The sequence below is a fragment of the Oncorhynchus clarkii genome, chromosome 33, assembly GCF_045791955.1.
Source record: "Oncorhynchus clarkii lewisi isolate Uvic-CL-2024 chromosome 33, UVic_Ocla_1.0, whole genome shotgun sequence".
Classification (NCBI taxonomy): Eukaryota; Metazoa; Chordata; class Actinopteri; order Salmoniformes; family Salmonidae; genus Oncorhynchus; species Oncorhynchus clarkii.
In genome coordinates this window covers 17,301,533-17,317,064 of record NC_092179.1, presented here as the reverse complement: position 1 = coordinate 17,317,064, position 15,532 = coordinate 17,301,533, and the positions used below count along the sequence as shown (strand labels likewise).

Sequence of the window (15,532 nt, the reverse complement as noted above, 5' to 3'; positions counted from 1 at the left end):
CTTTTGAGGCGCATGAAAAACGAAGACTTATATATTTTTTTAAATTTAAAATCCCCATCAAGAGGTTAACTAAAATTACTATAGTGAATTCATCCAGGGGAAATGGAAGATTGTTGTATGAAACAGGGAGGGGCAAGCTTCACCAATAAGTTGTTTAAACATTTGTAGCCCGTCTTTGTATGCGTAACAGGGGTGACGTGTTGTGCTCGACCCACTCAGTTACCACCAAACACCAGAAAATGTACGAGTAGAACCAGCCCACCAGCTTTACTCTACGATTTGATTATTAGATGGTTCTTTTGAATGAAAAAAAAAGATACATGAATAGTTTCCCCATATTAAAACGAGAGTTCACGTGACAGGGTTGACCTTAAAATGAGGAACGGGGCTTTTTTTCCCTTCTTTCTCCTTAAAATTAATCACATTAAATAATTAATCCTCTTCAGAAATGACTATCAAAGCAACAAAATAACTAGTGTTTTTACAATGTTGTTGTTGGGATTGAGTGGGTTAAAAATATTCCTACAACTGAGAGGACACAAAATGTATTCATTTTTCCATTCGGTCTATATTCAAGGGCACTTCATTTAATATAATATGATTTTAAAATTCAATATTTGTGTACAATTTTTTACATAAAACATCAAAGGGACGCAAAAAGCACTCATTATGGGAACGACCCAGATACACTGAGTGTACAAAATATTAAGAACACCTGCTCTGTCCATGACTGACCAGGTGAATCCAGGTGAAAGCTACGATCCCTTATTGGTGTCACCTGTTAAATTGAGGCTGTTCTGAGGGCAAAAGGGCGAGCAACTCAATATTAGGAAGGTGTTCCTAATGTTTGTACACAATGTATGTCCCTGTATGTGTAATAATAACACTACTGACAGTAACAGGGGGTTAAATAGAGCAAGCCAGTGTAAAGCTGGGATCATAAATACAGACAGGACTATTGAAACCCTCTGCCAGAAACGCATCATACATGCAAGTCCACGTCACTGGCCGGGGAAAAAAAGAAAGAAATGCACTGTCACACTCAGGTAAACACACGCACGTTTACTCAGACACGCCTATACAGATAAATAGCAGAATCCAGATGATGTGGGTAAAGTAGCTGACATGTAAACATCCAGTGACACGGTTAGACAAACACACACACACACACTTTACTGTCACACCTGCACTCATAAAACCCACCCTCACACGTACATACCTGGTGCACGCAGTCGAGAAACTGCAGGAATACAGGAGTGAAGCCGCTGCTCTGGCTGGCCAGGGTCTGGGCGCCGCGATGACTGAACCTGTGGCCAAACGACAGCCACTCCTTCTCCACCAGCAGGCGGAAGCCATCGAAGGTCCGGTAGTATGGGTCTGACAGAAGCTGGACCAGAGACACCACCTAGAGACAGAATTGGTGCGATAGTCAGACAGGATGACTGTAATTTATAGGTTACCTAAACAGCGGAGTGAGGAGACAGACCGTTAGCACAGGCAGAGACAGGGTTGAGACCTACATTAGCTGTGAGAGGTGTGTGTAAGCAGTACGTTTAGGGAGTATGTGTGTTGTACCTGAGTAGTGACGTCCCAGCCATCCTCCAGGCTGACCATGACTGACGAGCCCGTGTCTAACAACTCTACCACCAGGACAGACACCTGCAGAACTCTGTGGAGCTGGACACACACACACGTCATGACAAAACCACTTAAATCATACACACAGGAACTTATGCAGTCAGGATAAACATACAAAAACAAAATGCATCCATAGGTCTCCCTCTTGCACAATACATACACTTTTACAGTTGCACATGCTAACACACACACACACACTATGAATGAGAGCATTACCAGGCACATCCATTCGGACTCCTCCAGGCAGCGGTGGAAGGTCATGCTGGGTTCAGAGGTGGCTGAGCTGGGAACACAGGCCTTGATCAGCTTCTTAAAGCTGTTCTTCACCTGACGCACGTCACACACCTCGATGGGCACCACCTCCCACTGCTGGAACGAGTCCTGCTTACCACCCTGATGATATGGGACAAACAGTGGTCAAGGTTCAATGACACCAACACCTCCAAAGACTTGCGAGATATTGAGTCTTTATCAATATTCAAATCAGTAGACAGTCCAGTGTAGTATTGTGTATTGGCAGTTACCTTGAGCTGTGTCTTGTCTCCGATGATGTAGAGGTAGGCCCTCTGCTGTCTGAGGAACAGGGCCTCGCTGGGGCCCCCGTTGGGCTGGGGAGACTCCTTACTGGACAGCCTGTTCCCCACTTCTGGGTTGTAGGCACTCAGACGCCCACTACCCCGGATACTGCCCCACTTCCCTGGAGCACACACATACAAGTAGAGGTTTTAGAGGGGGTCATCACACACACGGGGAGAGGTTTTAGAGTGAGTCATCACACACACAGGTAGAGGTTTTAGCGGGGGTCATCACACACATACAGGTAGAGGTTTTAGAGGGGGTCATCCCACACACACATACAGATATAGGTTTTAGAAGGGGTTATCACACACACAAATACAGGTAGGTTTTAAAGGGGGTTATCAGACACACACAGGTATAGGTTTTAAAGGGGGTTATCAGACACACACAGGTAGAGGTTTTAAAGGGGGTTATCACACACACACAGGTAGAGGTTTTAGAGGGGGTTATCACACACATACAGGTAGAGGTTTTAAAGGGGGTTATCACACACACACAGGTAGAGGTTTTAGAGGGGGTTATCACACACACACAGGTAGAGGTTTTAGAGGGGGTTATCACACACATACAGGTAGAGGTTTTAGAGGGGGTTATCACACACATACAGGTAGAGGTTTTAGAGGGGGTTATCACACACATACAGGTAGAGGTTTTAGAGGGGGTTATCACATACAGGTAGAGGTTTTAGAGGGGGTTATCACATACAGGTAGAGGTTTTAGAGGGGGTTATCACATACATACAGTGTGCATTCTCCAATCCTCCCTCCAAGTTTGACATTATCAACACACACAAGCCATTTATGCAGTGACACATACAGTCATTGTACGTTATACCACTAGACTAACTGAAAGCCATGCTGATAAAATACAAATAACTACTATAGTAAGATTGATCTATTTAGCTAAATAGGCTATATGTGAAAATGATGCTCCAAACCTAACAACACTGGAAAAACACGAGTCATCAGACCACTCACAGCAGTAATCAAACACAGAACAGAAACATGGACAAACAGGGCGATCTGCAGCAGTGTGTGTAGAGTCGACGGCCCACTAGAAAAGCATGCAAACAGATGCCTAGAAAGAAGAAGAGAATCTCGCCAACAAAGAGATTGGACAACAAAAGGTTAGTCCTGAGAGAGTGAGAGACACACACACACACACACACACACACACACAAGGACATCACAGGGAAAGACGGACCGACAGTCGGGGGCACCAGCCAACGCAGACAGACTGACTGACGTCACTGTTAAGAGGCCTGATTGGTTAGATTGGGGAGCTAGGGGTCGGTGCATACTGTACCTCCAGGGGGGTTTCTGGCCTTGCCTGAAACTCTGGGCTGAGAGAGGGAGATGACCCTCGCCCTTTGACCCAGAGCTGAGGTCAAATGACACAGAGATGATGCCCGTTAACCAACACCATAGACCATAGGGAGAGATGGTTTCACACAGCTATACATACACACATGCCCAAATATGGATAAGCTATGGAGAGGAGTTATTATTCAGGTAACATAACCACCATTCCTCTTTGGGTTAAAACACACTCGCATGTCAATTCGTTCCAGTGACTGTTCCTTGGCATGTAATTGTAGGGCAAGCCACAATACAATCCCAAACCAAACCTAGAAATAAGACATTCCTTGCAAAGGAGGTTTCAATTAACTAATTGACGCAAGTAACACAACCACATACAAACACTGTAAAAAACCACAATCTCACCTCCCCGGCTGAAGGTTCCAGGTACGTCCTCCTTGCCTCCCATCACCTGTTTCATCAGAGCTCCGATCTTAGGCTGCCTCAGCTTATCTGACGAGTCTGGAGATAGACACAAGCTAAGAGTCACAAACTCTGGCTTATGAGAGAGTGTATGTGTTTCAGGGTTTCCGTTAGGAAAATGTGGCGCTGGACATTTGATCGACAGCATAATTCAACGAACATTTGAGAAATGTACCAGACCTATATAATTTTGATTATGATAAGGCACTTAACAGAACATGCAACTCGAGGATGCAACGGCTCGTGTCCTTCCGAAAATCCGAAGTGCACTTGATGTTAGAATAACAGTCCACATTCACTTTTCCTGAGCTAACAAGACGAATAAGGAACAAGAAAATCACTAGCCTATGTCAATCTACTGTTCGCCATTGTAGAACATTTTACCTATTCTATTTGTCAGCTTGTTGTTCTGTGCGAGAAAGAAATGGCCTATTCCAAACAGACTGGGACAATTGTGGGACGATAGATCCCAAATTCATCCAACCAGTACATCAAAATTAAAAGCAGTGAGGCTCATGCACAGATCAGAATGTTTAGCTTAAAATGTTGATTAACGATTATTCACATTATAAGCGCAGCAATGCGCACACGGCAGTTATAGGCTACACGCTAATGTTAGTTACATAATGCAATTAGCGGGAAAACACAAAAATATCCATTAGAAATGTAGAAAGATGTGATTAGGATTGTGTTTTTGGCTACTGGACAATGAAAGAAAGTTGATTTGAAAACCAATAGAAAATGAGGCTACTTGTTTCATTGGCATTGGGAAGTCTTTATAAAAGAAATGCCTCCACGTTTACAGGAACAGATTTTGGCTCAGCTACATTGAAGCAAGGTAAGACATGCCTCATAATATGAAGTTAAACATTAAAGTTTCACTCAATTAAGTATATGTTTTCAGAATGCATACCATCTCCAGCTCAAATTCTAAAGTGGTGTGTGACCTTCAGAATCATGCCTTCAGTTGCCTAAGCACTTGAAATAAAAATAGTAGCACTTTAATGCTGGCTATCAAAACAGTTAACACGTAATTGAATTTAAAATTGTGTGCGATGATTGGGCTTATAAAAGCTCTGGCGCTGTTTAACACATTCCAACAAAAAAAAAAAGGAAGCTCTGTATCTGTATGACTAAAGAAAATAAACACATGCCAATTTAATTCCATGAAATTATGCAAATTAACCTATAGACCGATAAGCATGACCGGTCAAATGCATTTCCATTGACTGTTATTTCCAGCAACGAATAGGCTAAATAGCATTATTTTGCAATGGGATTATGCTATTTTTTGTGGGACAACTGTCTGGTGCCAATTTATCGTCTTCTCGTACATTTTTTGGGGACAAAAGCTGGCTATTACTGGCTAACGGAAACCCTGATGTGTATGTGTGTGTCCTACCGGAGGTGCTCATGTGAGTGGAGGTGAAGCCGCCGAGCGTGTTCCTGCCACTGGGCTCACAGTAGGAGGGCATGGAGCTGATGATCGCTTGCATGTACTTCTCCTGTTCCAGGCTGGTTGAGTCGACCTGGGAGGGGCCTGGGGAAGGGTCACAACTGTCCATCACCACTGGTTTATGCAGCTTTGCATGCTGGGTATAAAATGCTGAAGACTAAAAAATGCTGCTCAAGCTATAAGGGACATGAGCTGTGCATTTCAATGCATCTAAAGTGTTTGTCTATTTGCTCATTGTTTCTGATGAGTTGAGACTTATACTACCACATTAAATTGCTACTGATATACAGTTGAAGTCAGAAGTTTACATACACCTTAGCCAAATACATTTAAACTCAGTTTCACAATTCCTGACATTTAATCCATGTAAAAATTCACTGTCTTAGGTCAGTTAGGATCACCACTATTTTAAGAATGTGAAATGTCAGAATAATAGTAGAGAGAATTATTTATTTCAGCTTTGCAGGTTTGTAAAGCCTCCTTGCTCGCACATGCTTTTTCAGTTCTGCCCACACATTTTCTATAGGATTGAGGTCAGTGCTTTGTGATGGCCACTCCAATACCTTGACTTCAAGGTACTTAAGCCATTTTGCCACAACTTTGGAAGTATGCTTGGGGTCATTGTCCATTTGGAAGATCCATTTGCGACCAAGCTTTAACTTCCTGACTGATACCTTGAGATGTTGCTTCAATATATCCACATAATTTTCCTCCCTCATGATGCCATCTATTTTGTGAAGTGCACCAGTCCCTCCTGCAACAAAGCACCCCAACAACTGCCAACCCTGTGCTTCACGGTTGGGATGAGGTTCTTCGGTTTGCAAGCCTCCCCCTTTTTCCTCCAAACATAATGATGATCATTATGGCCAAACAGTTCTATTTTTGTTTCATCAGACCAAAGACATTTCTCCAAAAAGTACAATCTTTGTCCCCATGTGCAGTTACATACCGTAATCTGGCTTTTTTATGGTGGTTTTGGAGCAGAGGCTTCTTCCTTGCCGAGCGGCCTTTCAGGTTACGTCAATATAGCGTATTACTGTGGATATATACCGGTTTCCTCCAGCATCTTCACAAGGTCCATTGCTGTTGTTCTGGGATTGATTTGCACTTTTCGCACCAAAGTACGTTCATCTCTAGGAGACAGAACGCATCTCCAACCTGAGCGGTATGACGGCTGTGTGGTCCCATGGTGTTTATACTTGCGTACTATTGTTTGTACAGATGAATGTGGTACCTTCAGGCGTTTGGAAATTGCTCCCAAGGATGAACCAGACTTGTGGAGGTCTACAATTATTTTTCTGAGGTCTTGGCTGATTTCTTTTGATTTTCCCATGTCGTCAAGCAAAGAGGCACTGAGTTTGAAGGTAGGCCTTGAAATACATCCACAGGTACACCTCCAATTGACTCAAATGATGTCATTTAGCCTGTCAGAAGCTTCAATAGCCATGAAATCATGTTCTGGAATTTTCCAAGCTGTTAAAAGGCACAGTCAACTTGGTGTATGTAAACTTCTGACCCACTGGAATTGTGATACAGTGAATTTATAAGTTAAATATCTGTAAACAATTGTATAAAAACAATAATAAAATAAAAACTTGTGTCATGTATAAAGTCAATTTCCTAACAGACTTGCCAAAACTATAGTTTGTTAACAAGAAATTTGTGGAGTGGTTGAAAAACAAGTTTAATTAACTCCAACCTAAATGTATGTAAACTTCCGACTTCAACTGTAGCTGGCTTTGGAGTGGTTTGGCGTGTTTTATTATTCCTAAACAAAGCCCAACATCCCCAGTCATTCCCTTAAAGACACCATCTAACTAATTTTTAGTGTGTGTCGTACCGGCGCTGGTGGCATTGGGGGACTTGAAGAAGCCCACCACTCCCTTAGCATGGAGGCCTGCAGAGCGCAGCAGCACAGCCTTGGTACGAGAGTTCCTCCAGCACACCACAGGGAAACGGTTCTGTCTGTAACAGCGGGAGATGCGCTGGATGGTGGAGTCTGGGATGCTCTGGGGCACGATCAACAGGCCGGGGTAACTGGTAACACACACACACAGAGATAGAGAGAACAGAGGGAGTTAGGATCGAGATGACATTCTGTTCATGTCACCTCAGAATGTCATGACCACAAGATAATGTCATGTGTTTAAATATAGTTTGTTCAAAGGCCCACTCTGCATATCAAGTTGCATCAAAGTAAAACGACAATGTTGATCTATATAAATGTCAAGATCAAACGTGTACATTCAACCAGAATCCAAAACTTGGAGACTAAACTTAGGAAGTTACTTGAAACATGGTCCATATACGGTTTGACCATAAACCTACCACATGCAATTGAGATTCCCTATAAACGAAGAGTATCGAAGGGACGTGTATTTTGGGAGTCACACATGAGATTTGACGGTGAACCCGTCGTAAAAACATATTCTATCTGCGGTTGGACCGTGAACTTACCTCCTGCAGACGGTGTACATGCGGTTGACGGTGGAGATGCGGAAGGGCTCGTTCTTGGAGCGCGTCAGGCTGTTACTGAGCGTGCCCAGTCCTAGCCGCTGGTAGTCACGGCAACAGGCGCGCTCCACCACGTTGCTCATGGTCTGTCTGTCCGAGGAGCGGATGGTGGAAGACAGGGTGAGGGAGCTCTGGTCCAACTCCTCTGAGACTGTAGCAGACACACAGACAGTCAGAGACAGTGTACACTGGTCTACTACATCAGGTCAAACACTGTAAAGAACATTCAACATTTTAATTGCTGAAAGTTAAACAGCAACTCAAGACTTTTACATAAAACATGTATTTATGTCAATGGGAGTGTGTGGATCTTAAGTCAAAATGCCGCCCTAAACCTTGACGTTGCTACAACATCATGTCCTACCGGAGAGCTCATCCTCGTCCAGCTCTGACTGCAGGCTGCTCCTGTTCTCCCAGGTGGGAGGTGAGTACTTCTTCCGGGTCACATACTGTCGACCGATCGTCCTCTTGGCGCTCTTCACCAAGTTTTTGGAAAGTGTTCTTTGGAAGGGTGGAGGGAGAAAAGGGAAGAGGATGAGTAGAGAGGGAAGAGAGAGATGTATAAGAGTTCAAAACAGTTGACTTCAGTTAAAGCTAAACTTTATGACTTCTACTTCCTGGGTCACATTCATTTGGGCACACCATAGCAAAACACTTTGCAACAGAAAATGAAAACAAGTTTAGATCGCACCTCCCTGTTGTGGCCTGTTTGCTTCCATTTCATGTCAAGTAAAAGTTACAAATGCACTGACTAGGTACTTAGAAGTTTAATTAACCAGTCCATTAAATCCAAGGCACATCCCTAATACAGACTCGACGGTAGTCTGTATGCAGAATTAAAGCTAATGAATGCATTAAAAGAGTGCTAGTTGAGCCTGCTCACTGCTGCAGGGGGGGTTGAGCCCGCATTGTCGTGAAGTTAATATCAGTGAATGAAGGGAGTCTTTTAGTGGCGTGACGACTCGGGGAGGAGATGGAAACACCAGGGACAAACACGGAGAAGCTGTCAATGTTTCCACTGCTGCATTACTCAAGATAGAAGCCAGCTCTCTGTGAGAGCTTGTGCTCTTTTCATACCCCAGATGAGAAGGGGAAAAAATGAGTGACGGGGGAGAGAGAGAGAGAGAGAGAGAGAGGGGGATGATAAAGCAAAAGGGAACTCTGGGGGTCTACTGGCAGTAACAGTGGACAGAATAGAGTGTAGGATGTGAAGCTGCATTCTTCTGTACTGACCCTGCCTGGAATAAGTCCGTGTGCAGTCAGCATAACTAAACAGTCTGCATGCTATGTGGACCATTTGTGGTTACACAAGAACAAGGGTTCACACTCACTGAAGCACTATCACTCGCAAGCAGAAGGTCTATGAATCCGGTTTAATTAATACATCACACCAAACACTGACTTTAAATCAGAGACCGTCAGATAAAAACGCCCACGTTTTGGATATATTCTAAACTGTCAGGACGGCTATGAAATGTAGGGCAATAATGTGGACTACTATATCTCCAGAGGCTGCTGCTTGGGGCAGGCCTGATATTCAGCTCACATTACAGTGCAGGGGAGTCATTTGTGACCCACATCCTTTAGTGAATAAGCACTTTTTAATTGGATGTTCTGTACTTGACCTGGAGGATGTGAGAGGTGTGAAACGTCTTACAGATTTACACTCTCATTTCTAATAATCTGCTGACTGACGATAAAACTGGAGCGGTACTGACGTTTTATACTACGCTGATGTGTGTTGAAATGTGTTTGGCATGTGTATGCTCTTCCTGTTTCCTTTTAGTGTTGTTTTGGTTCTTGTGGTTGACGTGAGTGTGTGTTATATCGGTCTGGTCTTACTTTATTGATTGGTTCTTGTCCTTGGTCTTGTGTTCGACCAACGTCTTGCCACTCTGGCCCACGGTGAAGGCGAAGGTTCCCTGGACGTGCTGTGGGTAGCGGAGCTTGTGCATGTGCTTCCGGAACACCTCGGCCAGGTCCGACGCCACCTCCTCATCAAACGCTATCTTCAGCAGCTACAGGAGGAGGAGGGCGATATTAGGAGTGTCAGAAAAAAACAAATGAATGAGTGTTCTGTCAAATTTTAAATGGAGAGCGTTACGGTGCAGAATGAGAATTGGGGGGGGGGGGGGGGGTAGCAGGGTTGAGAAGGCCTAGGAGCCTAGTGTTTAGGCAGTAGGGTGATGGATACGAGGGTGGCAGGACAGAGGGTAGAGGTGTACCTGGAAAGTGCAGGAGCGTAGTTGCAGACCCTCCTGTATGAACTGGTCCATGGACAGACTGACAGAGATCCTCTTCTCCTTAGTCAGGGAGGCGATGGGAAACGACCGAGTCACCACCTGCTCACCCACTGCACAGCAACAACACTCAGGGTTAGAGAGAAAGTGTGTGTGTGTGTATTACTGCTAACATGTGTGTGCATGTTTGTGTTTTAAACACCCTCCTACCCAGCGGGTCGTTAGGCGTGCCCTTGAAGATGAGGCGATAGGTGGTGAGGAAGATGGCCCCCTCGGCAGGGAGGAGGGGTGGACCTCCTAAGGCCCCCGTGGCCTCCTCCCGGCCGTCTGAGATCAGGTGCACCCGCATGCCATCCATCACCAGCTCCTCCCCCGCCAGAAGAATGGGCCTCAGAAGCTTGGGCTGCAGCACAGAGAGAGGGAGGAGTGAAGGAAAGAAGAGGAAAGGGGGAAGAGATCGGGGACAAGAAGAGAGAGAGCGGGCAGAGGAAGAGAAGGAAGAGGTAGATGTGGGGTAAAGAAACGAGAAGAGTTGATAATTGATGGAAGCAGATTGAGTAGCGAGACATGGTAGAGGGGGGATGAGGGGGAAAGAGGGGGAAAGAGAGAGACAATAGAAGAGCTATGTCCAACAGAACTCAAATGTATAAGCCATCCTTACATTGGTGGATACTTCAAACCAAATTAGAGCAAATTCACAACAAATGGCACACGTCAATCCAGATGCATGTTGAAGCACAAATTGTTTGTGTATCGGAGGACGCATGACTTTCAACCTTCGAGCCCGTACGGGAGTTGAAAACAGAGACATCAAAAAATTTTGCAATTTGTTATTTTATTTATTTTTTTGTTGAATTTTACCCCTTTTTCTCCCCAATTTCGTGGTATCGAATTGTTTTTAGAAGCTACTATCTTGTCTCATCGCTACAACTCCCGTACGGGCTCGGGAGAGACGAAGGTTGAAAGTCCTCCGATACACAAACCAACCAAGCCACACTGCTTCTTAACACAGCGCACATCCAACCCGGAAGCCAGCCGCACCAATGTGTCGGAGGAAACACTGTGCACCTGGCAACCTTGGTTAGCGCGCACTGCGCCTGGCCCGCCACTAGAGTCGCTGGTGCGGGATGAGACCGGCCAAGCCGGTCCGACGACGCTAGGCCAATTGTGCGTTGCCCCAAGGACCTCCCGGTCGCGGACGGTTACGACAGAGCCTGGGCGCGAACCCAGGATCTCTGGTGGAACAGCTGGCGCTGCAGTACACCCTGCTTAACCACTGCGCCACCCGGGAGGCACTCAATTTGTTAATGTTACATAACATAAACGGTTTGCCTAAATCTCAATTGGCTGGTGGGATCTTGGCAAAGACAACCCTGATGCTCAACAAGTAAAACAAGCAGAAGGGAAAATACAGCCACGTTTATGTGGTTATTTTTATAAAGTTGGATATGAAACCATTCAAATCTCTTAAGACTGGTATCATATAATGGTAATTTCCCTTAGAAAGAGGTAACATGTTTATAACCATTTGTATATTTTCTCAAATTGTTCTCACAAAATCATCTAACAGCATTCTTGGATGTATAGAGAGGTATTCAAAGTATGAAGAGTGGCAGGTCTAGTTTCTGTTAAAGACCTATAGACCATTTGGCTCAGGGCATTGACATTATTTCCTTTCCCCAGCGACCCTGGAGAGGCCTACGCTGGGGCAATGACACCAAACAGAGCAGCTCAACTCATAAATTCATTTAGGCACTCGTTTTGTAACCCATTTCATAATCTGTTGTGCAACAGCTAATGCCCCGGGTCCAGCTCATTGGGAGAGGATTTAACTGGAACTCATATGATATGAACGCTCACGCAGAAAAATTATCTAGAGCATTCTGGGAGGTGGGATCAGGTCAAATGTGATGCGCTCTCCGAGTTATTATAAGATGGGATAAACACAGAAAACTCAAAAGGTGAGATCCAATTGGACTGATATCTGATACAGGGCACCCCTGAGCTCTTGGTTGATACATATGCTAGGACCCTGCTTAGTTGCCATTAACACAACAGACATGCCAATGATGCCATGCTAAGCTACCATCCCTCTCCAACTGCTGACAGAAAACTCCACTGAACAACCAGAGCAAACTGCACCCTTCTGTCTGAAGGCACAAGTCAGTGACACAGGCTGTAGTCAACCAGGTCACTGAGAACTACAACCTCCAGCATGCACTGCTCAGGCTGTTGTCATCTACCGGGTTCATGTTCCATAGGCACCAACTGGAGAAAATGTAATGAAACAGAAAATCCACATTCTTGTTCGTATTGGACAAAGTCAGGTAGTACCTCCTCTGTTTCAAAACATTTTCTACCATTTAGATCCAACTGAAAGAGACCCCGGCTACTGAGAGGAGGAGGGGAACTACATCAACCCAGCATGCACTGCTCAGACGTATTAGTGTGAGTCACACATGGTGCTGTCGCTGGGACAGACGTACCTGCCGTGGGTGTGGCACTGTGACACTGAGCTGCAAGGATTGGTGGAGAGGGGGTTGGGCGGGGCTGGCCTGGGCGGGGCTGGCCTGCGCTCTGCGTGGCTTTTGTCCAGCGTAATGTAAAATAAGGAATTGGTTACCTTTTGGATCGGTGGCAGTCGCTTACTCTCCCTGTGGACTGCATCTAGCGTCTCGATGTGCATCTGAACGATGTCTGTGGAACAACAGGAGGGGGAGAGAGAAACTGATTAAAACTCTCTCCTAATACACAATTTGAACTCTTGAGAAAACCTGGGTCATATTCATTACGGAACACAATAGCAAAACTAGTTCAGGGAATCCCTCCCCGGCAGTCCTTTTTCTTCCATTAAGTACCTAATGAATACAACCCTGATCTGTCAAGGAAAGTTCACAACATGAGCACCAAAAACACAAAATGGAGATTCCTACCTGGTATCATGGTGTGTAGTGCCTTGAGGTGCTCGTTGGTCACCCCACTCTCGTTACACACTTTGTCTACGAAGCGGTTGATAAATCGCACCACAGAGTTGGCCACGTCAGAGCTCTCAGCGTCCTCAAAGCCGCTCTCTGTGTCGTAGCTCTCCGCCATGCTGCCAGCAATGCTAAACAAAAACAACAAAGGCATCTTAGGAACGACCAATATGAGCTTGAACTTCAACGTTAAAGTCTTTTCCCTAGGCATACGTTTGTTGCTGGTTCCACTGTAAGATGTTACAAAGCTGCCCACTGTATGATAAGCTGTTTTTAACATGTCTGTTAGTGAGAAAGCTGTTGGGTATGTTTTTCTGTCTGTGTGTACACGTGTGTGTGTGTGTGTGTGTGTGTGCACGTGCGTCCCCCACCTGTTGGTGTACCTGTTGGTGACGTAGCTGTTGCTAACACTCTCCACATCCCCTATCCCGGACCTGTTGAGCAAGCGGTTCTTGCTGGTGTCCAGGGGCAGCAGCAGGTAGGACATGCGGTTGGCGTAGTGGATGGCCTGGCTGAACACCGTGCTCTCCTCTTTCTGCACGCGCTCACTCTGCTGCTCCTTGCTGAGCGTGGGCCACAGCCTGCTCTGCTCTGACGCCAGCTCCAGAGCGCCCAGCAGCTCCTGACCTCCCGCTGCTGGACCAGACTCCTGCTGACCGCGAGACTGGGAGGTGGAAGGGGAAAGGTCAGATGGGGTCAATGTATGGATGTACTCCAAGGACTAAGTACCATTATCAAGGAAAAGGCCTCAGTTATGTTTTTATTGCTGTGTTTAATACTAATATACAGGAGCGTTAGCTTAAAAAGGGTCTGCTTGTTGTGTAATTGTAGGGTCCGTTCTTACAGCGATGGACTGCTCCCCCCCGTCTGCCTCCAGATACAGGGCTCTGATGTGGTTCTGGACATCACTGTAGAACATGGCCTCCCAGAACTGCATGTTAGTCCACACCATGTGCTCCTGCACACAGCTGTAGGCAAACTGGGTGATGCCCGCGCCTAGTTTCTGCCAGACACAAACACACAAGGCCACACAGAAGCTTTAGAAACAGACCACTTTAAAGCTATGATAAAGGACAATGATTTGTTTATTTTGTGTTGAATAGGGATTGTTTGTTTTTTGTGACTTACCCTGCAGAAGGCCGTGACCAGGGGAAGGAGGATGGCAGCAATACCGTGTTCATCCATGTGGGAGCAGTCCTGAGTAGGAGAATAGAGGTCAACATCACCATACTCTCTCAATGTCAGCCATGCAAACACACCACCGATTTAGGCTCCATTATTCTTATGAAAATATAAAGGCCTCCATTGCAGTGTAAAAATAGGTAGCATGGTACTGTTTTGAAAAAGTCCCAAGGAGTTAAAGTCATTGCTTTCAGAACTCCTTCAATACAGCCGTTCTATGCACTGAACCCGACTGTGTGCTGCGGTCTACAATAAAACTTTGTGTAGAAGAGAGAGAATTTTTTTGTGGCTTCTGCATGTACCTGTAAGGTGCAGTTCATCATGCGGACGATGTAGTCAAACTGCTGGTCGTCCAGCACAGCTCGGTTCTGCAGGACGTGCTGGTTGAGCTCCTGGGTCAGACACACCCTGGCCGCCCGGCCCTTCAGCGCCCGCAGTACCGCTGGCATCAGCTGGGGGGGGGCAGCAGACACAGGACAACATTAGGAGATGGAAGAAAAAAATAAACATTTCATGTATCATGTAAGTCAAACCTCTAAACTAGCTATAAATTGTTAACACCTTTATCATTCCAAAATGGCCGAGCACTGAGATGCTATTGTGTCCTTGTCTCTCACCTTCTTGGCCTCCAGCATCTTGTTGTCAAATATGTAGGTAATGCAGTTCCTGACCACCTCCAGCCTGCGAGCGCTGTTAGCCAGCACATGACCATGCCTGTCCACAATGTCTCCTGGAGGAACACCACGACTCAGCGGTTATTACATCACACTCATCAGTCTACACTGAATCCAGCTCAATTAAACCAACACAGAGATAGATGTGTCACACAGAGGTGGTCCGAACACAGTGGCCTGTCTGGTGGACCCGACACACTCAGTCGAGTCTACACTGAAGCTACACTGAATCCAGCTCAGTTAAACCCATGCTGAGAGATGGGTCACACAGAGGTTGTCCTAACTAACACAGTGGCCTGTCTAGAGGCCTGTCTGTGTCTGGATCAGCCTCTTTAAATCAGACATCAAGCCAATCCATCAGACACAATCTCATGTTGGCATCTCTGCTAAATTCTGACCCACAACCCAATAGGAATGTCTGCATCAGTCTTTCAACCATTCATTTACTGCACTACTTAATCCCACCATCTCATGCCTATGCTGCTCCACCCCC

The 15,532-nt window shown here is 45.6% G+C and overlaps 1 protein-coding gene across 15 annotated transcripts in view; it reads right to left on the bottom strand.

Annotated features, from left to right (window-relative positions):
- The window catches only part of LOC139392748 (myotubularin-related protein 5-like), a 78,226-nt gene that overhangs the window by 8,423 nt on the left and 54,271 nt on the right, over positions 1-15,532 (bottom strand). For 6 of the 15 annotated variants that reach the window (XM_071140970.1, XM_071140977.1, XM_071140975.1 and 3 more), the window contains 20 exons: positions 14,983-15,095; positions 14,668-14,817; positions 14,312-14,380; positions 14,028-14,186; positions 13,555-13,847; positions 13,142-13,314; positions 12,832-12,905; positions 10,419-10,611; positions 10,194-10,321; positions 9,811-9,986; positions 8,333-8,469; positions 7,912-8,119; positions 7,295-7,491; positions 5,401-5,538; positions 3,942-4,037; positions 3,523-3,597; positions 2,163-2,335; positions 1,855-2,031; positions 1,576-1,677; positions 1,220-1,405 (listed from right to left, as the gene is read on the bottom strand). In XM_071140970.1, the coding sequence (XP_070997071.1) occupies positions 1,220-1,405; positions 1,576-1,677; positions 1,855-2,031; positions 2,163-2,335; positions 3,523-3,597; positions 3,942-4,037; positions 5,401-5,538; positions 7,295-7,491; positions 7,912-8,119; positions 8,333-8,469; positions 9,811-9,986; positions 10,194-10,321; positions 10,419-10,611; positions 12,832-12,905; positions 13,142-13,314; positions 13,555-13,847; positions 14,028-14,186; positions 14,312-14,380; positions 14,668-14,817; positions 14,983-15,095 (3,017 nt within the window). The remainder of the gene's footprint in view (positions 1-1,219; positions 1,406-1,575; positions 1,678-1,854; positions 2,032-2,162; positions 2,336-3,522; positions 3,598-3,941; positions 4,038-5,400; positions 5,539-7,294; positions 7,492-7,911; positions 8,120-8,332; positions 8,470-9,810; positions 9,987-10,193; positions 10,322-10,418; positions 10,612-12,831; positions 12,906-13,141; positions 13,315-13,554; positions 13,848-14,027; positions 14,187-14,311; positions 14,381-14,667; positions 14,818-14,982; positions 15,096-15,532) is intronic. The other 9 variants (XM_071140980.1, XM_071140971.1, XM_071140984.1 and 6 more) reach the window with 3 other exon arrangements.